General features: G+C 40.2%; 3 protein-coding genes across 7 annotated transcripts; 1 reads left to right on the top strand and 2 right to left on the bottom strand.

Annotated features, from left to right (window-relative positions):
- Positions 1-6,384: 6,384 nt before the first annotated feature.
- mrm2 (mitochondrial rRNA methyltransferase 2) lies at positions 6,385-9,749 on the bottom strand. The gene is made up of 2 exons (XM_069674732.1): positions 9,461-9,749; positions 6,385-7,884 (listed from the first exon to the last, which is right to left on the bottom strand). Exons 1-2 carry the CDS (start codon positions 9,747-9,749, stop codon positions 7,448-7,450), a joined length of 726 nt encoding a protein of 241 aa, XP_069530833.1. The 3' UTR covers positions 6,385-7,447.
- A 971-nt stretch (positions 9,750-10,720) lies between these two features.
- On the top strand, positions 10,721-15,197 carry nudt1 (nudix (nucleoside diphosphate linked moiety X)-type motif 1). Of its 2 annotated transcripts, none has more exons than XM_069674754.1 (4): positions 10,721-10,801; positions 10,918-11,078; positions 12,376-12,521; positions 14,249-15,197. In XM_069674754.1, the coding sequence occupies exons 1-4, from the start codon at positions 10,784-10,786 to the stop codon at positions 14,419-14,421; spliced, it is 498 nt and encodes a 165-aa protein (XP_069530855.1). In that variant the 5' UTR covers positions 10,721-10,783; the 3' UTR covers positions 14,422-15,197. The 2 variants fall into 2 exon arrangements, with proteins under 2 accessions (XP_069530855.1, XP_069530856.1); XM_069674755.1 differs by having other exon boundaries at positions 10,798-10,805.
- Positions 15,039-25,428, bottom strand: snx8a (sorting nexin 8a). 4 transcript variants are annotated; one of them, XM_069674750.1, is made up of 14 exons: positions 25,339-25,428; positions 25,098-25,164; positions 24,237-24,364; positions 23,547-23,676; positions 22,585-22,775; positions 22,042-22,162; positions 20,758-20,894; positions 20,533-20,613; positions 20,286-20,446; positions 19,991-20,120; positions 19,836-19,904; positions 19,231-19,380; positions 16,904-17,053; positions 15,039-16,509 (listed from the first exon to the last, which is right to left on the bottom strand). In XM_069674750.1, the coding sequence occupies exons 2-14, from the start codon at positions 25,132-25,134 to the stop codon at positions 16,429-16,431; spliced, it is 1,566 nt and encodes a 521-aa protein (XP_069530851.1). In that variant the 5' UTR covers positions 25,135-25,164; positions 25,339-25,428; the 3' UTR covers positions 15,039-16,428. The 4 variants fall into 4 exon arrangements, with proteins under 4 accessions (XP_069530851.1, XP_069530852.1, XP_069530853.1 ...); XM_069674751.1 differs by lacking the exon at positions 25,339-25,428 and having other exon boundaries at positions 25,098-25,214; XM_069674752.1 differs by lacking the exons at positions 24,237-24,364; positions 25,339-25,428 and having other exon boundaries at positions 25,098-25,163.
- Between the last annotated feature and the right edge of the window lie 592 nt (positions 25,429-26,020).

Genomic DNA, 26,020 nt, shown 5'->3' with positions numbered 1-26,020 from the left:
TGAATTTTCTTATATCTCGCACATTTTAATGATGTTAAACCCTAAATTATAGGGGCGGGGTCACTTTGAGTGACAGGTAGATACTTCTGGATGTCTGCGAGACATCAAGACAGCCACACAGTCACTGAAGTGGACTGGAATTATTTGTCAGCTGGTATAGATGTCAGGATTGTAGTTGGATTTCTCCCAGCGAGATTATAGTGGACCGTAGTGATGAGAAGGCCGCTTATTTTAAATTACCTAGTACGTGTCTCCCACTGGAGTTTTAGGCAAGCAAAAACCAACAAGGACGGCTGCAAATGTTGAACTCTTGACTTCATATATGTCAAGAAACCAATGGACGACCTAACGGTGGCTGTGTACATTATTTATACAGTCTATGATATTCACAGGCGAGGACGTCGTGCAGCACAGAGCGAGGAGGAGGAGGGAGGCCGCAGTCATAATTGCTCTAATTCTCGTTGCGCACATCATCCATGAGCCGCTGACCAGTTTGTTCTGAGATGATTGGATGATTAATTATTTAGATCCTCATAGAAAAATCGTATAATCCAGAATGGCAGAGAGTTAAAATTTGATGCCTCCAACTGAAGACGATTTGTCTAGAAAAGCTGAAATACTTATTTGTGGCGGTAGACAGAAGCTTTTAAATGATGCATCTTGTCAAAATCAAGTCATCCATCTTTACGCAGATAAGAAATGTCTTCACAAGAAAGCGGGGGGGTAAAACAGAGAAATTCACACCTTCTCATTAGCTGATTCATAGGAAACATGATATGAAGATCCCTCCATTATAGACTCTTGGAGTGTTTACAGCGCCTGATAAGTGGTCTTTCTGGTCTTCAAAGGATAGCTGGTGATGATAATGAAGAATTATTATTCATGAGCTGCCGAGGGTTTAACGCTGTACTTGTGTTTAAAGGGTATGATAAAGAGAGCTGCCACTTTTGGGCGTAATGTTTAATCTCATGAAGAGTAGATAGTTTATCAATGGAGGAAGCTGCTCTTCCTCTTTTTCCACCACACACGTCTATTTCATACTGTTTGTCCAAACCTCGCGGCCATTTTTCTTTGCCTAAACCTTTCAAAGTAAAAGCCTGATAAATCACCTGAAGGAAACAACCAGCAGTGAGAATGTTATCATAAGGTTATCAGCGTTCAGTTCCCATCTGTATTCAATTTCCGCACTTGTTCATAAATGTCAGGCTCAGATCTGGGGATGCAAAATGGTGCCCCTGAGTGCAACTCGTCCTTTTTTTTTTTGTCTCCGTAACCGCTGTTTTGTTTTTCCCTCGTCTCTTTAACCCTCCTCCCACGACCATCCCTCACCCTGTTTTGCATTAATGCTCCTGACATTTTTCTGCAGGACTTTCTGCAACCTCGAAAAGAAAGCACAGATCAACAGGAGATCGCTTGATTATTCACTGACGTGTGTCCTTTTGGATGATCGTGGCACAAAGGCCGACAAAAAAAAAAAACACCTGGAACTTTTTAGGCAGACTTTGGTGCGTCGTGCTGAGACGCACTCCAATATCACGTCTGAACGGGCGAGTATTTTAATTGCACGCTTCACTTTAAACTCCCACTTTTACTTCTGGAGGAACTTGGTTGTTTACGGTGCAAATTTTCCTAGAATACACTTTACTTTTAGAGACACTTTACATGATAAAACAAAATAGCAAAGAAAACAGTTACAACAGTGAGATGATGATCGGTCACAGGTTAAAAGCAGATTGGAAAAGGTGCGTTTTGAGTCCAGTTTTGAAAAAGGGGAATGAGGGAGAGAATCTGAGGTGATGGGGGAGGGAGTTCCAGAGGGAGGGCACTCTGTCCCCCTAGGTCCGGTGCTTGGATCGGGTGAGAGGGGTGAGGTCTGAGGTTGCAGGTGGGAGTGTATTAGTGAAAGAGGTCAGTGAGGCAGGGGGGGCTAGGTTGTGGAGGGCCTTGTAGGTGATGAGGAGGATTTTAAATTGGATTCTTTGTTGGATGGCGAGCCAGTGGAGGTTCTGAAGGACAGGGGTGATATGATCTCTGGTGGGGATTTTGGAGGATGTGCCGTAGAGGTTGCTGTTGCAGTAGTCCATTCGTGAGGTGATGAATGCATGGATGAGTGTTTCGGTTGCTGAGAGCGAGAGGGAGGGGCGAATGTTTTTGAGCTGGAAAAAGGCAGTTTTTGAGATGTGGTTGACATGACGTTGAAATGACAGGGATTGATCAAAGATGACACAATGCAGAGGGAGAAGTCGGGGCAGGATGAGGTGAGTGATTTGGGGTCGATGAGTTTAAGGAAATTTGCATGCAACCAGTTTTTTATGTCTGTGAGGCAGTTAGTGATGGTGGAGTGGGTGGCAACAGTGATGGATTTGGTGCAGATGTAGAGCTGGGTGTCGTCGGCATAGCAGTGGAAATGGAGGCTGTGAAGGCGGATGATGTGACCAAGGGGAAGCATGTAGAGGATGAAAAGGAGGGGGGCCAAGCACCGAACCTTGAGGGACGCCTTGAGAGAGAGGGGCTGTGTTTGAATTTGAATTATTGATTCTTATAAACTGGTGGCGGTTGGAGAGGTAAGATTTGAACCAGGAGAGGGCGGTGCCACTGATGCTGAGGGATGACTCTAGGTGGTTGAGGAGGATGGAGTGATTGATGGTGTCAAAGGCAGCACTGAGGTCGAGTAGGATGAGGATATTGAGGGAGTGAGAGTCAGAAGAGAGGAGGAGGTCGTTGGTGACTTTGATTAAGGCAGTTTCTGTGCTGTGATGGGATCTGAAGCCGGATTGAAATGGTTCCTAGAGTTGGTTGGAATCCAGGTGGGTTGTGAGTTTAGAGGTGACAGTGTGTTCCAGTATTTATTATAGAAAGGGGAGATTGGAGATGGGACGGTAGTTGTTGGGGATGTCAGGATCGAGGCTGGGCTTTTGAAGAGGTTGGCAGGGGAGATCAGGGAGAATTGGGAGAGTGACCGGTCAGTTAGGTGGGGAGAGGGATATGTGGGATAGCGTGTTATTGTACAGGTTGTCCAAGTCCGTGGGCGAGGGGGTGAGGGAGGAAAGTTTTTCAGTGAGGCAGGTTGACAGGGATGAGGGGCAGAATCATTCTGTCAGATTGCTTTGCCAGACCGTCGACATCATAGCCTGAAAATGGTGCCAATAATAAAGAGAGCTGCAGTCGTCACCGCGTCCTGAGATTTCAGTTTCATTTATTTGTGATGATGGTAAATTATCATCATAATAGTCGTCATTACTCGGTGCCAGCGAACGCCTCTTTGGCTCAGTCTGGTAACATTCAGGAACAGGCTCGGGGAACAATGAATGTTGCCAGACGGGCGATTCGTTTTGGCAACTTGGGTCAGCCGAGGGAATGAATGGCTCAATGGGAAGAAATGATATTAGCATTTCTTTAATTTCCTGTCAATTTTTAGACCTCTACTATGTAAATACTGGAGAGACTGTTGGTTTTTATTACTGAGATCAGAATTCAAGAAGGAAATGTTCCTTTTTATACCACCAGGGTTTAAACATTGTGTTGCATCGTTTGCTAGTTTGCATCTGAAAACGACGCCATTTTCTAAATCCCCCCAAAGTCCAGCAGTCTTAAAGTTTTTCTTAAAGAGCATGCATGCGCTGGAACAAATCCATTCTGATTTTAAACTATTCATGAGATTTTCTAACTTTGTGTATTTCGCAGGCCTTTGACACCAGAGCAGAAAGTGTCCAAGCACACAGGACGAGGCGGCTACATCCAATAAGAAAAATGCTCGACTGAACCCAATTTTCTTCCTGCAAAAATAAACCACCTTCCTCCCAGATAGTGTGTGTTTAATTTCTAGGTAATACATGATTAAGGCGACACTAAGTGGCGGCTGATTATATTCATCTTCATCCTCTTAATTTGATCATAAATTACCTCTGAAATTGCCTCAAACTAACAGGCAAACAGAGAAAAAGCTGAGTGATATTTGGGGTGTTTTGCCGGCGTATGTTGTTGTTAAACATGAGTATAAGAGGTGTTGTATGAGGGTATTAGCATGTCTCGTTTGAAATCCTGAATAGAACTGCACTTTAAAATAGCATCAAATGTATTCCTCTATAAAAGAACCAAATTGAGGCTTTCAAAGAGGTTTTTGTGCAGCAGATTTGTTTCCAAAATTTAGCCAATTATGGAGACGATTACGGCATCTGAGCATCACATCTGAATTTAAAATGTGCAGCTCTCCGACTGTCTTTCCCTCTTAATTCACTAATATTTACATCTGAACCTGCAGCTGGCCAGAGAAGAATGAATTAACCTGTGAATGAATCATCATTCAGCCGGAGCCCGAGTGCTCAGCCACAGTGGAATTTCCATAAATCCCACAGTAATTTTAGAATAATTTAAATCTAAATAGCAAAGGGCTGAATAATCAACAAGTAATGAGAAGTAAAATTGGTCATCTGTTCGTATCTTTCACGATCAGCTTCATCAACAGTGCCTGGCTGCTCCCCATTCATCCCAAACAATCATCTTTAGAGGTCAGTCCCCCTCCACGCAGTTAATTTTACTGAGCATGAATGTTTCAGTTCATACTGTATTACTCATCACGCCTGAGACAGAGAGGCTAAACAGCGGCCCTGTTCATTTATTCATGTGAGCTGTCTCTTCCTTTGCTGCTATAAATGCAAATTCAGTCTGAATTAGGCTTCTAATTATCATTTCATCAAATTATCAGAGTTAAAACATTAATTTAGGGATCATCTGTTTTCATTAACAGTGATAACGCGTCGGTTATTGGAAGTCAATTTTTGTAAGAAGTACAGATTTTCCAAATATTAAATGTCGACACACAATGAAAGTTTTTTATCAATCCTTATATTTCCCAATAGGCTTTTCCCTCAGTCTTCTTTTTAAATACAATCATTGAGCATTATGCACAGCATAACACATAACATCCTTTAACTGTTGCTCATCAGGACCGCTATTAAAGGGTGGTATTATGCTAAGTTCAAGCTTCATATTTCACTCTGTGATACCTGTGGAGAAGTTTAGCTAATGTACAACTAAAACAACTCCTAATTTTTCTCACACTGGTGCTCTGTGCAGGCCCTCATACAGCCTCTGCCTGAAACGACTCAGTCAGCACTGTCCCTTTAAGAAACCCCGCCACAACAGGTTGGCTTTCTTCTGATTGGCCAATCAGCTGTGTAGAAAGAACTGTGTGAAACCTGGCGTTCACAGCAGCCTGCAGACTGAGCTGAGAAACATACTTTTACCTACGGATTTATATATATATATATATGTATATATATATATACACGTTATATTATGTTCCATTATAAGATTCTTCTCGTTGGCTGAATAAAGTAGTTTCACAGACTTTCCTGTAGTTAAAGCAATGTTTGAACCTCTCTTTTCGTCCTCCCCCTCTTCAAAGTTGTAATCTCGAAGATCTCAGTTTCATTCTCTTTGGCAGCACCTATGGCGATAAACAGTAATTGTAGGAGCACACTACCCAGAAATCCAGACAGTGTCTCATCTGCGACGTCCATGGTTGGCTCCGGTTGTAACTCTTGATTTTCCTCGCTGACAGTCGCTTTCCTTTTCAGACTGTTTGCCTTCATCTGAGTGTCGAATTTGTTTATTTTTCTTTGGATTTTCACTTATTTATGAAGTTGTATCTGTAGTCATCGATCTTGCCTTTGTTTGTTCAGCCATAGTAATTTACTGTTTATTTGCAACACCAGAAAAGCAGCTGCTTAACTCCGCCTACCCTCTCTGGCAGACCAACCCCTGCTGGGTGATGGAAAACGTGTCACTAACTGGGCGCCACTTGTGATTTTGTCCGCGAAAGTTGCACCAGACACCCAGTCCATAATAATACTATACTGCAAATGCAAAGGCTTCCGTCAGTGGTCCATAGGCTCAATCACCATTGTGTTACCTCATTTGGCGATAGATTGTGACTTAACAGACATGTATTTACATGAAACCCTTCGAGATTACATCATCATCATTAAGTGCAGATGGTTTAGTCCAGAAAGGGGTAAATCTTAAACTATTGTAAGGATTAAGGATGCTTTTTCAGGAACTTCAAAGACTTGTGGGAAATCATGTAAGAAAATTACATCAATATTAATGATTTGAGGGGAAAGAGCTGTCGACAAAATGCTTTCAAAGGATTGAACACAACTTGCTAGCACCTGTTTTGGAATAATGAAACACCGCTGTGTTGCTTGAACACGGTTAGCAGCTTAGCTTGCTGATAAATTAAGCATATTAAGCAGTTTGAAACACGTGCTTTATACAGCCAGCGAACACCACGGGCTAGCACTGTAAGAAAAATACTCTGATGCTACTGATTTTTATGAATGTAATCTTTTTATTAATGTAGAGGACAATGAAACAGCCCTTTCCTGCCTTTTGTGTGATGTATTATAAGGCAAGCCTCATAGCAAAAGTATTACAGAATTATTTTAATGTATTTGAAAAGCAAATATTTGCTTAAAAGTGGTACAAATAAGCTCATTAGCTTAGCAACTTTTAGTTGTTATTGACTTATATGTACATGGGGGTGCCATTTCCTATCTCTAGAGAATGTGTGTATTAAAAAGTTTTGTGAGCAATGATATGCATATATATATGCTTGTTATACACGTTGAATCCCTGTATGGATTTCACTGATACTGCCATATGAGTGGTGTATTTTCTAATGCAGCTCTGATAGAGTCAGCCTTTTATTTCATTACCAATGGTTCTAAACTCTGCTCAGACCAGAATCAAATCAGCATGAAAGAGCACAGACACAAACAAAATAATAAAACTAAATAAATGGTACTTTCCAAAGTTCTCCAACACAGTGATTTAAAGAAAATCTGTCTACCGTGGCTGCGAATATTTTCCCAGGAAATGGACATCTCTCCGCTGTCAGAGAGCAGAGACAGACAACACTCGCAGGCTGCCAAGCTCCGGCATCATCCCACTTCCCATTAGTCATGCTGAATGTGACTCTTATGTGTTAGGTTTTCCCTTCAATGAGCTCTCAATGAAAGAATGATTACATATTTCTACATGGCAGAGAAAATTATTAGCATAAGCAGCACTGGTAAATGGCTTTTCTGCAGCAAAGCAAACAGCGGAGTGACTGTAGAACAAACACTGAGGGGCAAACAACAACTAGAGAGAGGACATATGCATTGGGCTCTTGAGGAATATCACTCTGGTGAATCTTGCATAGGTTTACATATTACTGCTTCACTGCTACAGCTGCTGTGTTAAGTTTGCTAGGGTAAAAAATATGCTCCAACAGTATGTGATGTGTCTCTGCCTGCAGCTGTGATGCTTACTGATGCCTCAACAGTGCCACCTTTTGATCAAAGGTTTTAAGTAAGCCTCTTCTTCATGCACACCTATAAAAATACACCCTGAATTGAAGATATTGTTCTTTTTAAGATACTGATTAAGAAAAAAAGGGCATCTATGATTGTTTTCCTGTCTTTCTGTACATTCTAGCAAAGAAATACCTCTCAGCTGAGTCCTTCCTGCTTGCGTTTGGCTTTAAAGTCCGCACACTACTGAACACACTCGAGAGTCTCTCCTGGAGTTTATGCGTGAGGGTCCCGTCCCAGTATTTACAAAGCAGAGATCCCCCCGGCTGTAGAATCTTCTCAGCCAAGTCAATCAAAGACAAACACATCACGATGAGTTTCTCGTGGTCCATCTCTCGGAAACCGCTGGCGTTGGGCGCCATGTCGCTCAGGATGACGTGCGCCCGGCCGTCAGGGAGCAGCTCCAACAGCTTGGCGTGTGTGGCGGGGTCCGTGACATCATGACTGGACAGGAAGTGGGCACCGTCCAGAGGTGGTATGTTCAGTAGATCGACGCCAATGACTGTACCATGTGGGGATTCTGGAGCTGCAATGCAAGAGCACATTAGAGGACAATCATGTGGGACGTGAATGTGTTAATGTGTTACTTCCGTTGTACTTGATGCATCACAGGGTGACACAGGGAGGTGGTTGTGTAACAAACCCGCAGGTGATTAACTGTCACACAAATAAGAGTGTAATTTTAATATAGCTTTACCTATTTGGATAATTTATACAGTATAACTGAAAGTGTGTTAGCTGTCTTCAAGACGAAGATATAAATTTACAGTCTTGTCTCAGTCTCGGACAAAGCAGACTCCGGATTTTTAATCAAGACCAGTCGAGACCACCACTGATTTATTTGTCTACACCATTACTGTGATTAGCAAGAAAATGTCCCTCTCTAAATGCAACCAGTAACTTAAATTCTTTTTTTCCTCCCGGTAACAGCTGCAGCCTTCCCGATACCCTTAACACAAGTGGGAGTGGATGGAAACGGCACAAGGAGTGGCTGTGTGTATGTGTCGGACCAGAGATGTCCGCGAAATCGTCAGTTTGGTTTCCAAAACCATAAGGAATTTATCTGTAAAACAACATGCAAGAGAAATCACATGGAAATGCTCAGACTTTGTTTGTTGCTCACACATTTATTTAAAGGAAAATGTAAATAACAAAAATTGTATTTTGGTCACACTTGTGATGATTTTTCATTTATAATATGGTCTTGGTCTTGACTTGGTCTCGGTTAGTGTGGTCTTGACTACAACACTGCTAATAATACACATCCTTTTAAAGGTGTTTGCATTTTTATACCACAATTATTTACATGTCTTCAAAGTTATATGGCTTTAAATTTCCTTATATGAACTTCCTATTTTCAAGTTTTAAGTGTAACAATCAATATGAAAGATCCTTGAGAAGCACATCTAATACATGTAATACCCAAGTATATTTTACACAATGCTCAAAGTCTTAAATCCTATAACTTAATCATTCAGTGCAAAAGAACTTTAAGGGTTGTATTAGCGAAATCATGAAAACACAATTAGGGTTATCAAGACACGACTAATAGTGAATCATTTTTAACGTACTGCAGCTCCAGCCTTTTAAACAGTGGTTTAACTGTTGTCCCATAACTGTCCATAAAGATCAACATACAGTCGCACAAGAACAGATGTACTGCACAATGACAACAGGGTTGGGAAGACAGCTTAAGACAAACAAAGGTCATACCCAATTTAAAAAGTTAATATCATTTAAACAGAAATACTAAGGCAAGATAATAAGAATGTATTTTTAATGTTAATGTTTTCCATAATAAACATGTTACATTACCATATGCTCTACCTGGTCAATGAATAATTACTGGATTTATTGTATACTGTACCTTGAAAAGGTGCAGCAGTAATCGATTTTGTTCAGTAACTGCCTCAATTAACTTTATATCTATACAAAGGTGGACAAAAGAGTTGGACCCAAACTTGTCTTACATAGCCTCAATAACATCTGAAGATTTAAGTCGTAATAGAAGCCTAATGGTAGTAAGTAATGCGCGGTTTTTGCATCACACTGTCTGGTGTCCCGGTTATTTTGTCCCTTCCTGTGTATGCATTCACAGCTACCTGTCCCGGCAGAGTTGACCCTCTGGACGGCCACCTGGCTCCAGGCTCCCGGTGCAGCCCCGCAGTCCACTACACTGTATCCTGGCTGTAAAAGCCGAAACTTGTCATCTATCTCCAGCAGCTTGAATGCACTCCTGCAGCGGTAGTTTTGTTGCTGAGAAGCTTTGACATACGGGTCTTTGAGCTGCCGCTGCAGCCAGCGCTGCTCGGCGGGAGTTTTACTCTTTAAATTCTTCATTAAACATAACGAGGAGTGTAGATACCTCCTCTGCAAGGAAAAGCACCACATTGTTTTGACTGTGCAGGGTCATGTAGCATGTGTACCTTATGGTTAACTGCGCTTGTGTGAAACACCTCGCCATTGGTCAGAAACTGCGTGGTACATATATATGTCCCCTTTGTGCAAAACTTAGGAGTAGTTCCTACCTGGGATAATCAAATTTCTTTCAGCTTAATATCATAGAAACCAAACATTTATGACATCCCACATAAAATGTCCTTTTATCAAGTGTCCTGAACCGGAAACGACGACGGAAGAGATCAGGCACTACATTGACTTCTTAAAAATAACATGAAATTGTTATTTGTGTCCAGTTTCTTAAAGTATATTTTTGTTTTGTATTTAGAACTTTCTTAGAGTACTTTTTCCATCAATATTTCAATGCCTCATGTTTCTATATTATATATAACATTGTCTGAAGGTTCTTTACTTGTTTACAGTATATCTAGCCCTACTGTTATGTCATTGCTGTTTATCACTCCTGTCTTTTATATAACTTTTTGTACCTTAAAGCCCTCACATATGAATATTACGTTTTCACGATTTTGTTATTTTGTTCATATTTCTTTGTAAGGTGAACATTGTCAAATGTTAGTATAGCCTACATTTAGTCAGTGATGACAAGAAAACAAACTTCAATTTGAAATATGTGGAACTTTAAACAAAATTTGTCATAACACAGTATACATGACATACACTGAAATAGATAGTTTTTTTTTATCTCAAAGTGGATAAATGTGATTTTGCCCTGTTTGTGTGACGTGACAGGAGGACACGCTGGTGAGTTGACTAAACGGCTGTAGTTTCTAGTAGAACATATTTCAAGGTGACACGTTTAACTGATTTGTAAAACAAATGATGGCTCTTGTGACTTCAGTCTGGCGTTGATCAGACCAATCCGTGCTTTTGCACATCAGCGCGCCATGTGACGTCGCCTGTGGCGCTGCACGCGGGAATCTCTCAACCGGTGCTGTGTTGTGTACAAAAACTCTTGTATCTTTTGTGAGTTTTTAGTGTTTCTTTCTTTCTTTTCATCCACTCAAATGGCACAAATTGAACAGGCAAGTATGTTAATGCCAGAGTTAACTGTCAAACGTTTTCCATCAGCAGCTAATGTTGCGTCCTGCAGTATTTACATTTACTTTCTGTATCGCTACATTTCCTTACTTTCCCTTAGACAGGTAAGATGTTGAGCCCCAAGCTGCTGACTCTGGTGATGGTGGTCCGGCCGGGCAGGGTGCTGCTCGGCATGAAGAAAAGAGGATTCGGGGCGGGGAAGTGGAACGGGTTCGGAGGAAAAGTTCAGCCTGGAGAAAGCATTGAGGATGGTGCAAGGAGGTACATTTATTCCGCCAGCTGACCTCATGAACCACAGTGACAATTAGCTTCTGAGATACCTTTTCTTTTTCTATGTGATGCCCATGGATTATGAAAAAGCCAGTAGACTAGAGTCAGTGTGATTTTTAATTGCGTGTTAGATCAGGGGTTCCCAAACTTTTCCATGCCAAGGCCCCCCAAACAGCATTAGCTTCTGGCCGGGGTCCCCCAAACCCACAGACAATGCTACAAAATATGCTCCTTCGGTCTATTTATTGTCAAAAAACTGTCCATTTTGCGCTTGTTGGCTACACGCAAGCTTGAGGAGCAGAGCAGTTTGATAACAACCGCCAGGTCTACACAGATTATGACGTCGTCATGCCGAATTTGCAGCTGAATTTGAGAATCCGAGATTACGGCAGTTTACATGTTGTACGGTTCAGGACAAATGGTTATTAAAAAAATAAAATAAAATGTATTTATTTTTATTTTTATTTATTTATTTATTTCTTATTTTCCCTCCAATTTTCTGAGGCCCCCACTTTGAAAACCACTGTGTTAGATCATTTAAGAAGCAGACACAATGGAGTATTTAGGATGCAGAGTTCACAAGTAAATATCTACTTAGTTTTTAATAAATTCTGAATGAATAAAAGCCGTAAAACAGTCAAATAAATTCTACATGTATTCCCCCTTAAGCAAAAAATGCAAAAACAACACATTTTTTCAGGTTTTAGATTATATGGCTTAAAGGAAAAATGTTTCAGCCCTACACAGCATATATATGATCACAATTTAGATTTTGCATTATACCATGCCATCTTAGATATCGTTACGCCTCTAACATGCATTAATAACATAACAACAGACATATGGGGCTGTGTGTATTTTGAAATTCCAGAAAGAGAAACTGTTTTACCAACTTTGACCATCAGTCATCAGCAGGAACTTTGTTTCAAAGCAAAAGGAAGGAAGCCATGAAGGCATTCAGGCCCTGTCCCAAACTGTTTCCTCTCAGACATGAAAAAGAGACCTGCTATGTGTAAAGAATAATGCAAAGATGAAGATATCAGTAAAATCAAGGCTAGCGGATTGGCAATATTGGAGGAAAACACTAACTAATACTGTATTAGAATAGGACATCAAGTCCCTACACTAACAGGGTGCATGTTTGTGAGCCACACAAATAGACTCCCACACTGAAACACCATTATCATCACGTCATCGTTCCTTGCTTTTAGTGCCTGTGTGAAGTGTACTGTGAGTTTATGTCTAAAATACACACTATCAAATATTGATTCAATGTTTTCAATTTTAGAGAGCTGGAAGAAGAAAGTGGCCTAACGGTGGATTCCCTCAGGAAGATCGGAAATATCAAATTTGAGTTTGTTGGAGAAACAGAGCTGCTCGACGTTCATGTTTTCAGAGCGGATGATTACAATGGAGAACCAACAGAGTCAGAGGGTAAGTCCCCGCTGCACCTCACTGAACTGTGGTGAGATCAGAGCGGTCAGTTGTAAAGGGTAATTCCAGCTAAACTTTATTTTTAGGAAGTACTTGTGTTGTCTATAATTCCAAGTATCTGATTATTTTCCCTTCTTCACTTTTGCTTCCCCTTAATGTTGACTTCCCTTTTTCTCACTACCACTCTAGACTTCTGGTCTACTATAGTTTTATATGTCTAAAATAGACCACAATTATCCTTCAGAGTAAGCTGATTGAAACAGTTTTCTGCCAACTTTTTCAGACATGGCTGCGAGCGAGGAGAGCGTATTAGCAAAGGGCAAAAATCTATAAGTCTTCTCTCAGTAGTAAAGTTTAAAGACTGTAAATTCACAAAGGAGAGAAAAAGGCCCTGGGCAGAGAGAATGCAGAGACCTGCAGTGATCTGTGTTTCCGGAGAGTTTAGTTGAGGTCAAAGGTGAAGCACAGAGACAAACAGCAAAGTGCAGCTCATGGAGGAGTTAGGAATTAGTACTGGAGCATCTGGAGACCATGAGAAGTCAAACAGCCAAGAGCTATGGAGAGAATGGAGAAAAAAGCTTGAATGAAATGTGATAAAGTTACAGAGAAGAGAGAAAGCGGAGCGCTGATTTGACGAGATATAAAGCTGAGAATTAAGGACTGAATTATTTTTAAAATTAAAATTTTGTACAAGAAGGGATGTTTACAAAATCTGCTTCAACACAAATTGATGCCAAAGTTCTTTTTGTGTGTGTGTTTAACGAGATAAACATTTCCCCCTCAAAGGTCACTATAATGTTCCTTATCTTTATACTGGCAATGAAGAACTCTCCAATATACAGGAAGAGATAGAGGTCAAAACACCACAGTCCTGGTTCTTGCAAAAATTCATTCTAGGGTTTCAACCATTTAAATGAGGCTTCCCCAGTGGCAGATTCTTTCATTTTATTAGATTCCTACTTTGATTTGTTCATCTGGAGCTTAATAATAACTTAGATGAATTTTTGCACAGAATTAAGGTGAGGGATTTTGTCCCCCAGTGCCCTCATGCATTATGCATTTCTTGCATGCATCTTTCATGTGGACATGTGAGTATGTGTTTATCTTTTTATCACTATATATCGCTGAATAAGGTAACACAATGGTGATTGAGCCTATGGCCCACTGATGAAAGCCTTTGCATTTGCAGTATATAGTATTATTAAAGACTGGGTGTCTGTGGCGACTTTCGCTGAAAAAATCACAAGCAGTGCCAAGTTAGTGATGCGGTTTCCATCAGCCAGCAGTGGTTGGTCTGCCAGAGAGAGTAGGCGGAGCTAAGTGGCTGCTTTTCCGGTCTCTACAAGTGTTGCGAGGAAACAGTAATCTACTATGGCTGAACAAACAAAGAAAAGATCGATGACTACAGATACAACTTCAAAAATAAGCGAAAATCGAAAGAAAAAGAAGCCAACCGTAGACGTCTGGTTATCTGGAACGCCTGCGCCCCCAATTGCCTTTTATCGCCATAAGGTGGCGCCAAATAGAACGAAACTGAAAACTTCGAGATTATCAGTTTAAAATAACACAATGTGTACTTGTAGGATAAATGTAGGATAAGATAGAGTTCATTTTTAAGCCTGTAATATGAATTGTTTTAATAGGGGCACAAAAGTATTAGAGATAAGTGACAAACTCGTGTTTCCCTCTTCTGAGGTTGACTGATTATTTTCTCGTCTGTTTTCTAGAAATGAGGCCTCAGTGGTTCGAATGGGACAAAATCCCGTTCAGTCAAATGTGGCCTGATGACATCATGTGGTTCCCCCTGATGCTCCAGAAGAAGAAATTTGTCGGGTACTTTAAGTTTCAGGGTCACGATGTGATCCTCAGCCACGCGCTGCAGGAAGTGGAGGAACTGTGAGACAACGACGGAGGACGTTAATGAATGAGACTAAATGTCTTCTTTAAGCATTCAAGTTATCCCACTGTTCTGAGTTTGTTGTTCAGTTTTATTCGTGGGAAGTAACGGTTACTATTGGAGAATTTAAAGGAGCAGTGCGCAGGTTTTAGTAGCTGTGAAGTTGTAGATTGCAAACAGCTGACAACCGCTTCCCTCACCCTCTCCTTCTAAGCGTATAGGAGACCCTACAATGATTGCGAAACACATGAAAAGCCGGCTCTGGAGCCAATTGGTTTGTACATTCTAGGCTACCGTAGAAAAACTGCATTCCATCCTGGCAGACACAGAAGAACAGATTCCCTTCTGTATTTATTAGGGGCTCATTGTAAGGTAGTAAAGTCCTAATAATTTTATACTAACGAAAACATAATTATTACCATTATACCTGCCAGAGGATTACCAAAAAATCCTGTGCACTGCTCTTTTAACATGAACATGTTAGCTGAAAGGTTTGGTGGAAAATTACTGTTATTAATGTACTGTAAGAAAAAAGAAGGTCATATTGCCAGCTGAAAATGTTAAAATGGTTTAAAAGGGAAAAAAACAGCAGGAATAAACTGAAGGAAATATTCATTCTATCATTTTATTTAGTAGAATAACTGATTTTACACAATTCGGCAAAAAGTTTATGAATAAACTATTTACAATATCTACAGTCATGTTCTTACTGGGTCTCCTGTTCTGTGCAAGTTCACTTAATCCCCAGGACTGTTTTCAAAACAAGTGTTACTGGATGCAAAGTGTTACAGTTTCATCATAAAATAAATGTTGAAATATGTGCACAAAGTCTAGTTTTGATCATTTATTTCAAACTGTTAGTTTGGTGTCTTTAAGATGACATCATTCAGTGACAAGTTGTTGAGTTAAATTGTCCCTTTGAGCTTTTAATAGTCAATGATGTACTGCTGTGGTGAACTATGTGTGCATGCATTAATTTGCAATGTCATTTTTATGCTGAAAAGCAGAAATTTAACTGTGTGGAAGAATAATTCAACAATATCAAGACCAAATTTGTGCTGATACATGAATTATTTATTAAATCTAATCTATAAAACGATAGGGCAAAATAATCTTCCAGTGATTTAAAGAAATAAGGTCGGAATCATTAAATTTAGTCGTGATTTGTTGCACAGCTGTGTGTTTGAGGGAATTAATTTCATGTCTTTGGCAGTAAACAAATCTTATAGCTTATAGTGTTTTTATGATATAAGAAACTAGTGCCATAGGTTGTCGTTTTTATCCATGAATCTGAAATATCTGCTCTTTGTAGTATTGTTCGCTTTGAGTAAAGGCCTTTTCAAAATAGCTTATGAAATCAAATCAAACTATTTAAGCAGAGAAAGCAAATGGTCCACATTAAAGGTAAACACTACAACAGTGAGAGAAAGGTCTATCAAAACTGTAAAGTATGCTGCTACACATTCTTATAAACTATCTGTATAAAAAAATACACGGTGTAAAATGATTCAGCAAATAAATCCAAAAACCTTCACGACTGGAGATTTAAAATAATCCCATCCTTTAACACACAGTGAAATCCTTCCTATTTTTCTCATTAATCTTAGTGTATAAAACTTCTTACAAAGTTAAGTTATAAACAGACCGTCATCCTTCACGTCTGACGCGCTGGCTGGTCCCTTGTAAAATAACATTTAGAGGATTTTCCCTCCTTGATTTAGAAGTGGAAATTATTTCCTCATTAAGCCGAGCATGAAATGACAGATTTATGAGCACACTGTCTTTTCCAGTTACGTGGTTTGATGATCAAAACCCCCCAACAAAATCAAGAAGTTGACACTCTGTTTACATAAAACAGTCCTCTTATTGAATGGAATGTATTTGTGTTACATACGACTTTGTAGAGGATAAAAGTTGTGCATTGTATGTGTTTCTGTAGGGAGTTGTTTTGCAGGTTGTGATCCTCGTCACTGGCAGTGTTTCTCTCCCTCCAACTCGAGTGTTTAGGCTTCATATGGGGGGCTTCAGTCCGTTATTAGCACCAAAGAGACACCCGAGCTTGGGCTGGAGTTCATTCCAAACCTCGCCCATCTGGAAAGAAAGCAAGCAAGTCAGTTCCCATAATACCAGGACAATAAAGCACATTGCTAAGTGGTTTGCAGGTAATAATTGATCACTTTAAGTACTCTAAAAACCATTTCCATATTGGAATGTGATTGATAAACACTCTAACAGAGGCAACTCAGCAAAGAAAAAAGGAAATGTGTGCTTTATTTGATTTAAAAACAGGCAAAGTCATATTGTCGATTCACTCCTTCATGTCCTAGATGAGGATATTATCCCTCCAGTGTTATCATCCATCATTATTAGTTCTATCGTCTGACTTTAAAAAGGCAATTTAAGACAGATTTGACCCTTCTGGGGCGGCAGCGCATCGTCTAGAGAAGCATCTGTGGGAAAATGATTTCCCGACAAGCAGCCTCACCTCTCTGTGTCCTTGGACCTGCGAGTTAACAAAAGCGCCCAGAATGTGGGATGTGATCGGAAGGTAGATGAAGATAAGCTGCGTCTCCTGATGAAGGCAGAATAGGGAGAAGTAGTTCCTCAGCTCCATGGTCTGGATGGCGTTTTCTTGCTATAACAGAAAAAAAAAAGAATTGTGAAATTGTCACCACTTTAAAGATCCTGTGAGGAGTTTTTCACTGGTTATGGAACAGACTGAAATTAATTCTGATTACTCTATATGACCTACAAAAGCAAACTAGACCATCGGTGACAAGATTGATTATTTATTTATAGTTATTTTTAATGCCTAAAACTGCCGGCGGGTAGGTTTCAGACGAAGCGATTAAATGCACGCTTCGTTTGCAGTTTCCAGGGCAACAATTCAAAGTGAGTGATACCTATGACTGTTAAAGAAAGCAGGATGAGATTTTTAGTTAAAAACAACCACTTCAGCATGTACAGGACAAAATCAGCAAAGAGATAAGAGGTACTGCTTTGTCCACAGGGGGCGCCAAAATCAACACAAACCTAAAGTTCCTCACAGGAGCTTTAAATAGCGATATAATCATTTAAAAAAAAAACATCTGGGTAAAATTGATATGCAAATGAGTGAAATGATCACAGCCATGACTTTGTACATATTGTTATATTAAACGCAAGGGTGCTTAAATCCTGCAGGTTTTCCCTTCTTTTAATCATAGCATTTTGTTAGCCATGCTAGCTACTATGCCTGCTGCTGTAATGGAGTGCTATCATGTTGTACATGTTGACATTTATGGTCCCCAGAGGATGAGTCTTAGTGTTTCTGTTGATGCCCTGGCTTCTACCTAGTACCATCATGAGGTTTATATTTTTGTATCTTGTAAAAAGCTTCAATAAATAGAATACGGGTTAACATGAAATTTAATGCAAAGATTAATTTTCTCCTTGGGACAAATTGTAATTACTTTGGTGTTCTTTTAATTTGTCCAGTACTGTTTTTGGCTAAATATTTCCATTAGCTTTAGGTAAACTTTGTGTTTGCTAATGAGCAGTGTTAGCATGTTAGCACGTTTAATGCGGTTAAGTGCTACTCATGGTGATTCATGTTGGGCCTCTCTTTAAATAACATAACAAAGAGTCGGTCTAGACCTGTGTCTCGAGATAACTCTGGTTGCACTATACAAATAATACTTGATTGATTTGATTAACAAAGATGGTGAAACATTTCAACATATGAATCAGCATGTTAGTTATTTAATAGTGGGTATGTTGCATAGACTGTATAAAAAGATAGACGACATGACGGTTCCTTAAAAGTGAAGCCAAAACATTTTGAGCGCCCCCTGCTGACTGGCTACAGTATAGATCATAAAGCCCGCCTCCTCCATGTTCACAGATGGGACATGAAGTTCCCATATCTGTGAACGTCTACTACAGACCAACAGGAGAAGCTATTCTGCTGTTAATACAATGACGGGGTGCTTGCTTTTTTTCACCAAGTTCGTTGTGTGTTTTGATTAGCGGAAGTGGCTACGGCGGCTCCACCAGCATCTCTACTGCTCAGCTCTGGCTCCAAATGACGTCACCATCGCAAGATGGCAGTGCCTATCATGGGGGCTATTTGGACATCAATTTCCTAAAATGAGAGCGCTGGAGATGAGTCATCCATCTATATATACAGTCATTGGCATGTTGGCATGCTAACATTAGCTATAAGACAAAAGTATAACAGCTGCTAGCATGATTGTAGTCAGGTTTAGATAAACAATACCGTTCATAAAGTTAACAAATCACTGCTAAAATTTTGGAAGAATGTCACTGGACCAAAATCCATAAATAGCAAATCTCAACAAAGTCATTTTATACTATTTGAGGCTATTAAATGATTGAATTTTATTTATTTTCAATTTAAAACAAAATGATGCTAATTTCCAACAGTATTTGCAATATGGAAGTGTGTAACACCCTGTATCTGTTGATGTCATAATCACCTCATGGAAACCTAGTCTGACATTGGTCAGAGAACTATTCAACTATTTCCTATTTTTAAGACAAATGTTCTTAAAATTTCTGACCACACTGGCCGAACACAGACTGGGAACGAGGAACTACAGTCACAAGATGAAAACCAGCAGAGAAACAACAGTACACAGTCAGTTGACTCTTGCTGTTTATTGGTATTCAGGCTAACATAATGTGACTCAGCTTTGTACCTATGTTAGGGTTAGTGAAATGATCTAATTCATTAAGTTATATTATTGTGTCTGCTTCAGTCAGTGAATACTTCAATTTAATTATGTTGCAAGAGAGAAACAGAAAGAACACCTGAACTATCCGTGATTCCAGCTGATCCACAGACGCCTGCTCTTTGGGCTGCACCGTGGCGCTCATCATCTGCCTCTTCATCATGCCGTATTTGTGCAGAGCTCTCTGGTGCTCGTGGAGGACGCCCTTCTCATGACGCTCACACAGATCCTAGAAGAAAGAAAAAACACAGTCACATGAAGCTCCTCTCATTTGGGTCAAAATGGTTATATACAGAACAGCAGCCAAGGATTGTGGGAAAACTGTTTATACAAATGATGAAATTAGCATATATATTAAAGTTACCAGATTTAGTCGAGGACGTGGAAAATGCCAGTTTATCTACCAACCAGTTCTCTTGTTTAATATCCACATCCCACATATTAATAAGAACAACATTTACAAGTTGTTCTTATAAGTAAGAAACACTGGTTAGGTCATGAATGTCTTTAATTTAGTTCCTAACTGACGCTGTATTTACTGAAAGTACGCAGCTCCTCGCGTGTTTCTATGGCATAACGGCCTGTGTGGTTGTTGCAGTGCTTCCAAAACGAGGCGTTTGCTCGTGATGTGAAACATGCAAACAAATCACCCGTCACGTCATGTGGCTAAATGAATGTACTCACTCTGTACGATTGCAGCAAATCCAGGAAAAGATTCAGTTTTTCCACGACATCATCCTCTTCCCGTCTGCCCTGAGGACATTAACAAAATAGAATTGATTAAGTTTTGGACAAGCGTGGCAGAGCAGGTGGTGCGAGTGAAGGACTGAGGGCTGTACCTGCTGAGCAGCTTTGTCAGACAGCACAGCGAACTCCACCGACAGACTCTTCAGAGACTGACGCAGGGTCCCCCAGGTGCTTTGTGAAGAGGCCAAGGAGGGAAGAGACGAAGCATCTGAGCCCAGCGTACTGCAGAGAAACAGAATGTAATCTTATACAGCCTGAGCTGCCAAACTCATTTCAACCATGAAGAGACAAAACAACACAAGATTTGGAATGTTATTAACTTTTGTCTGAGTCTGAAACGTCTGGATACATAAAAGATTTAACTTTATTCCCATCATGATGAAATACCTGAGCTCTCTGCCAAACATGAGAAGATCTGTGGCATTCTCCTTCGAGCGCTCTGCCATTTTCTCAGCTCTGTCACGCAGCTTCTGGAAGCTGTTGTGGATATTTCTGATCAGCTCTCTGCTTGTCGAGAACTGAGCCTGAATGTCAGCAGGGAGATATTCCTACAAACAGATCAAACAAAGCTCTATGAAACTTAAATGATATGGGGGTTATACAGTACGTCAGAATGTTTCCCATTGTGACAAACCTTTGCTAGTGTTGCGATTCTGTTGGTCATAAACTCATCGCCCGTTTTCTTGTAAGTGTCACGCAGCTTAGTCTGAACATCCTGTGTGGGAAGAGGGGTGAGGAAAAAGACACTGTGAGTAAAACGCTTCCTGTTGCAGCCACTCAGTCATCATGATGATAACATTTATTGTGCAACAGCCCGGGACACAGAACAGAACGAAGAAGTCACAGGATGACAACATACGGAGCCGCTGAAGGTGAGGAAGGTCTTCACCAGCTCGTCCTCTGAGAAGAAGGGATGCCGAGCCACCAGGTTAATGAATCTGCAGAGAGCACGTCTCCGGCCCTCGATGAACTCACGCTCGGACACGTTGGTCAGGACTGTGGAGAGAAGACAAAAAAAGATGGAGGTGTTTTAGTAAGGTTAGAGCTTAGGGTTAAAAAAGAACACTGTAAGAATGCATTTAGCAGATCGGGTGTGTAAAAGTTCATGTACAGAAGGGGGAAAAATGAGCATAAAGTAGTGAATTCCATCTTTAAGTCAATTTATAGTCTGTAATATCCCTTTTAAATAAAAAGAAACATCAAAGAAGAATCAAAAAGGCTTAGCCTTTTGTGGCTTAGAGGGAGAGCTGGGCATAATCTGCTTAATTGCCTCATGTGATGTCACTTGAGTCCGCACCGGTTTAAGCCGAGGACGACAAGTCTGAAAACTTGGGCATCTCTTTATTTTGGCCTTCTGCTAGCAGCTGGAAGCTATTTTAGCCTCTGATAGCATAATACACCTAAATCTCTGACAAAACTGTTGGTGTTCAAATTGCATTGTGGGTAATGCAGGATCCAGGTTTTGACAAGGAAAAGGAATGTGTAATTCAACATCTCTTGGTATTTCTGCAGACCTTTTTAAAATAATTTGTTTAAGCAGCGTCAATTGTGAATTTTACAATGTTATGTAAGTGCTAAATTAAAAGTGTGAGTGCAATCGACTTCAATTTACTTTACTGCAATCAAATTGAAGTAGACTTTCAGCTACACATCAATAAATTCAGCGGAAGAGAGCAAAATTGGTGGGCTGCCGGATCTGACAAGTTCTGTACTATGAAGATCTCTAATTGCTACATTGTCTAATCTGTGTTTTGTACGGATTCCTCTGTGTTTGTGTGTGTGTGTTTGTGTGTTAACATAATTATCATTCCAAAGCTACAATCAGTCATTGAGGGCTGAAATAGGCTCATTTAACGCATCACTAGTTTCCTTGTTTCTTTCAGGCAATAACTCTGATGAATGGTAATGACTGTGTTTGAAACAACACAACCTGCAGGAATAACAGAACATTTGTTTTTTATTCTTCATAATCTTTATCAACCAAAAGCCGCTCAGCTAACAGAACCCCGAGGATATTTACAGCTGACCTTTGATTTAAGCAAATAAACTAAAACAAGGTTTCGGAAACAAAAAGGAGGAGATGCAGAAACAAGGAATTACGAGATAACAGTGTATAAGTCAGAGTTCAGACGGAGTGACATACCTCCTTTTAACATTCTTTTCGGAGGCAGTGCCGGCACCACTCTGTAGGCAAATCTCTGAAGCAAAACCTCATGGAAGACATCAAAGTCGCTGTAGCGTCTGTAAACTGATATCTTGTATCGCTGAAAAAAAAACAGAGAAAGAAAAGAATCAGAACAAAGGCAACATGAAGTTTTCCGTTGGAAATGTAGTAACATGTCTGATAACAGAAGGGCTGAAACTAACACTTTACTTATCTATCACAGCCATGTTGTTACTTACAGGGCCAGTTCGCCAATTTTCAGCCTCAGTTCTATCATGAAATTTGGGGAGCTAATGCCATTATGGTAGTTTGTACAACTTTCTCCACAGCCAATTTCAAATATCATTGCTTCTATCGATTACAGAGAACACCAGCTTTGACTGACAGTGTTCCTTTAAAAGAACATTAAATAGACACATACAGTAACCCAGAAATCTGTACTTAAGTGAGGACAAATGTCCTTATATGTTGTTAATTCTAACATGATTATTTGCATGCAGTAGGATTTATGCGATCCCTCACCTGGCTGGTGACCTGGTACTCCACATGTTTGAGGAACAGGCCCTTCTTCTCAGGTATCAGCTCCACCTGGACTGTGTCTCTGGCCAGCAGTTTGTCCAGCGTCTGGCACACCGTCAGTACGTCGTCCTGAGCCAGCTGCATCCTCAATGCACTCAAGTCACTCGGCTCCCCAAGCTGAGGTTTTGGTAACTCTGTCAGACACACAACCAGCACCAACTCATATCTGTTTTTATGATTAAATCAATACATCTAGAAAAGGATTGAATTGCCTAACTATGAGGAATGCTGGTGTTAAAACCACTTTCCTTCTTTCGACAGATAACTACGTGTCTTACTCTATTTGTCTCTAGTATTGTGCATAGCGTCCATGTTATCTGTTATTCCCCAACATTCCAAGAAGGTCACGAATTGAATGTAAAGCACTGCGACAAACGCAGAAAGCTTGTTCTTGCACTGATGAGGAAGTGGCATGCAGCTAGCTGCCACACTGGCCACACCTGAAATAACAGAGAGAGCCTTAAATAATCACAGAAGGTTGGGAATGGATCTAACTCGAGCCAGCGTAATGGCTACTTCTATGAAAACCAGAAAATTCCCCTCTATCATCTTCCCACTGTGGGAGCAGTGAAAGAATGCAACACTCAAACACTGCTAAGGGTTCGCCGCCAAAATAAAATACAAGAAATGAATGTGAATTGGATCAAAATAAAACCTTTATTCTGTTCCCTCTAATATTTTAGGATAAGTACAATATTATTCAGTGTATCTAAGAAGTAGGTGAGTGTGTCCTACTGTCAGAGAACACCTATAAGGAATGAAACCTTGAGTATTTGTGAGCCAATAAAAAAGTGACATTTGCCCTGTATAGATGATACCATGAGAGGGATTGCTGAGGCAGCCATTGAACACACAGAGGAATTGTCAAGCTACTCATTAAGCAAACGTTTACTGCTGTCACCCACCTTGTATGCAGTTCTCCAGGAGTTTGGGGCTCGGTTGCTTCCCCTTTTGAGCAAAAGCAATCAATGCGAGCGCTTTGTAGAGTGACAGCTTGCTCAGGAATCCATCTGTGCAGTCGACGTGCTCAACAATCTGAGAAGGACAAAGAGACCAGATGACATGAAGGTCACCGTTTTTCGAGAGCAAGATTTCAATTCAACTGTGGTTTTGCATTCCTCAAGTGAAAAAGTGCTCACTAGACACAAAGGTCAGGAAAAAGGAAATTCTGCAGAGTCCTGAGCTGCCTCTGAGAAATGACACACTCAGAGGTATTTCATAACAGTGATGTGTGGGACCGTTAACCTACATAGCTTTAACATAATCATATCTGATAAACAGCGTTCATGTGTTTAACAGCTTGGACCAACTTCCTGTTAATGAGACATTACACCTTTATCTACATTATATTTAAAACCTAATATGAATAATATCATATATAACTATGTATTGTTATGAGCCAAAAACACTAAGAGAAATGCACTTGAAAGCAAGATGCTTCAGGTAAAAGCTAAGAGCCACAAAAGTAATATTCACTTGTTTATGGTGTGTGCTGCTTCTTTATATTACACACTAAGCTTTTAATAGACTGTTTCCTGCTGCAGCATCTTTTAATGATCTGTCCACCACAGTCCAGTAAAGTGTGAAGCCCTCACCTGGCCTAAAACCGCCTTGGAGAGATCGGTCCTTTGGAGCAACCGCTGAAAAACTTCAACCTGCACTCTGTCATCTGTCCTACAGCAGATGGCCTCATATACTTCCCTGTAATAGGCAGGAACTGAGCCTAAAAGAGGAATAACACCTGCATAGCATCACAACCTCCCAAGTATAAGGAATATACAGTATTATCAGTAGCAGCATGTCCCTGATAATAGAGGACTTTCATAGGACTTTGCTTTACATCAGTGGTAATCACTGCCTGGATTATGGGGATCTTATCAGCTTTTATATGACTCATTTTTACATCCCATCATATGACTTCATGTAATGCCAACACAGATAGGTGAGTAGGCGTCCAAAGACAAGAAAACCTTAGAGTTTCAGCACATTATTAACCTAAGTAGAGCTTAACTATAGTGTGAAGTAGATAAAATGATCATTTCAGTGTATGCCTGCTACATAAAGCACAGCATAGTGCACAAGTGGCAGTTTTCACGTGGCATGAAAAAAAACATCAGAACTATTATAAGCATTTTGCACCTCTGACATGATCTTTAACAGTAATATTCAGGTTACGGTAGCTCCTCGGGTATGAAGAAAGCATTAACAGGTGAATCAAAAAGCGATAAATCACTCTTGGAGGGTTTTCAGATGCAGCGACTTCGTTCCGAGATCTTCATGTACCCAAAAGTTCTCATTGGTCAGTTCACATCGCGACTTCACCGAACAGAAATACCCACATTTTAAAACAACCAACACATTTTTTTTGACTGTCTTGACACTGCAACGCCAAATAAAACAGCAAAGTATTTAGAAAATTATATGGCAACATTGTGTAAGAAGTTTTCGTACTGTACCTTCACTGAGCTCTCCTGCCATGGTCCAGGCTGTCATGTGAGCACAAGAGCACCTCCATGTGATTTCCTGCAGAAAAGAAAAAACAAGTAATTTATTTCTTAAAGTTGTAGTGAGCATTGGTTAAAGTCCAAGTTTGTCAGTGTAGAGTGACAACATGCGCATGTGGCTCATAAATGTGTCATATCCTGCTGTTAACTACACTTTTAGGAATTTAACAGCTCTAATGTTGTGTTTATATACCGTCAGCTCCTTTCTAGCTCTAGATATGAGCAGCTCCGAGAATCCAGTCTACATTTCATTAAATAGTCTGGGAAATGTTGCCTTGTTTATTTCCTGGTTTCACTTGTGAGTTAATAATTTTATGTTCCTCATTCTTTAATCGAACCAAGTAATGTTGCCTTCAGGTACTGCTCGAAAGTTTATCTTTCTTTCTGTTTTAAAGCGGTTGGCATCCAGATTATTGGTGCGTTCGCGCCACCTTCTGCTCCTCGTAAATTTAAGCTTCTGAGCTTGAGAGATCCAAGAGTCTGCCTGACTTTAGCCAAACGCCATGATAGACTGATCTGCATATTTAAAATCAATAACCAAAGCCGGGTTTTTTTTCTCATGTGAGGAGTTTTTCGATGGTTATGAAACAGAATTCTGATTACTCTGGTTGACCTACAAAAACAAACCAGACCATCAGCGACAAGCTTGATTACTTCTATATAGTTATTTTTCATGAATGTGAGACAAAGCGATTAATTGCACGCTGTCTTTGTTTACATTTTCCAGGGCAACAATTTAAAGTGAGTGATATATAAGACTTTTAAAGAAAGCAGGATGAGATTTTTTGTTAAAAACCACCACTTAAGCATGTACAGGAGAAAATCAGCAAAGAAATAAGAGGTACGGCTTTGTCCAGAGGGGGCGCCAAAATCAG

This window comes from Semicossyphus pulcher, unplaced genomic scaffold (assembly GCF_022749685.1).
Source record: "Semicossyphus pulcher isolate SPU_LCO1_2020_fin unplaced genomic scaffold, fSemPul1.0.p SCAF_23, whole genome shotgun sequence".
Taxonomy (NCBI): domain Eukaryota; kingdom Metazoa; phylum Chordata; class Actinopteri; order Labriformes; family Labridae; genus Semicossyphus; species Semicossyphus pulcher.
This window is presented reverse-complemented; position numbering and strand designations above follow the sequence as displayed.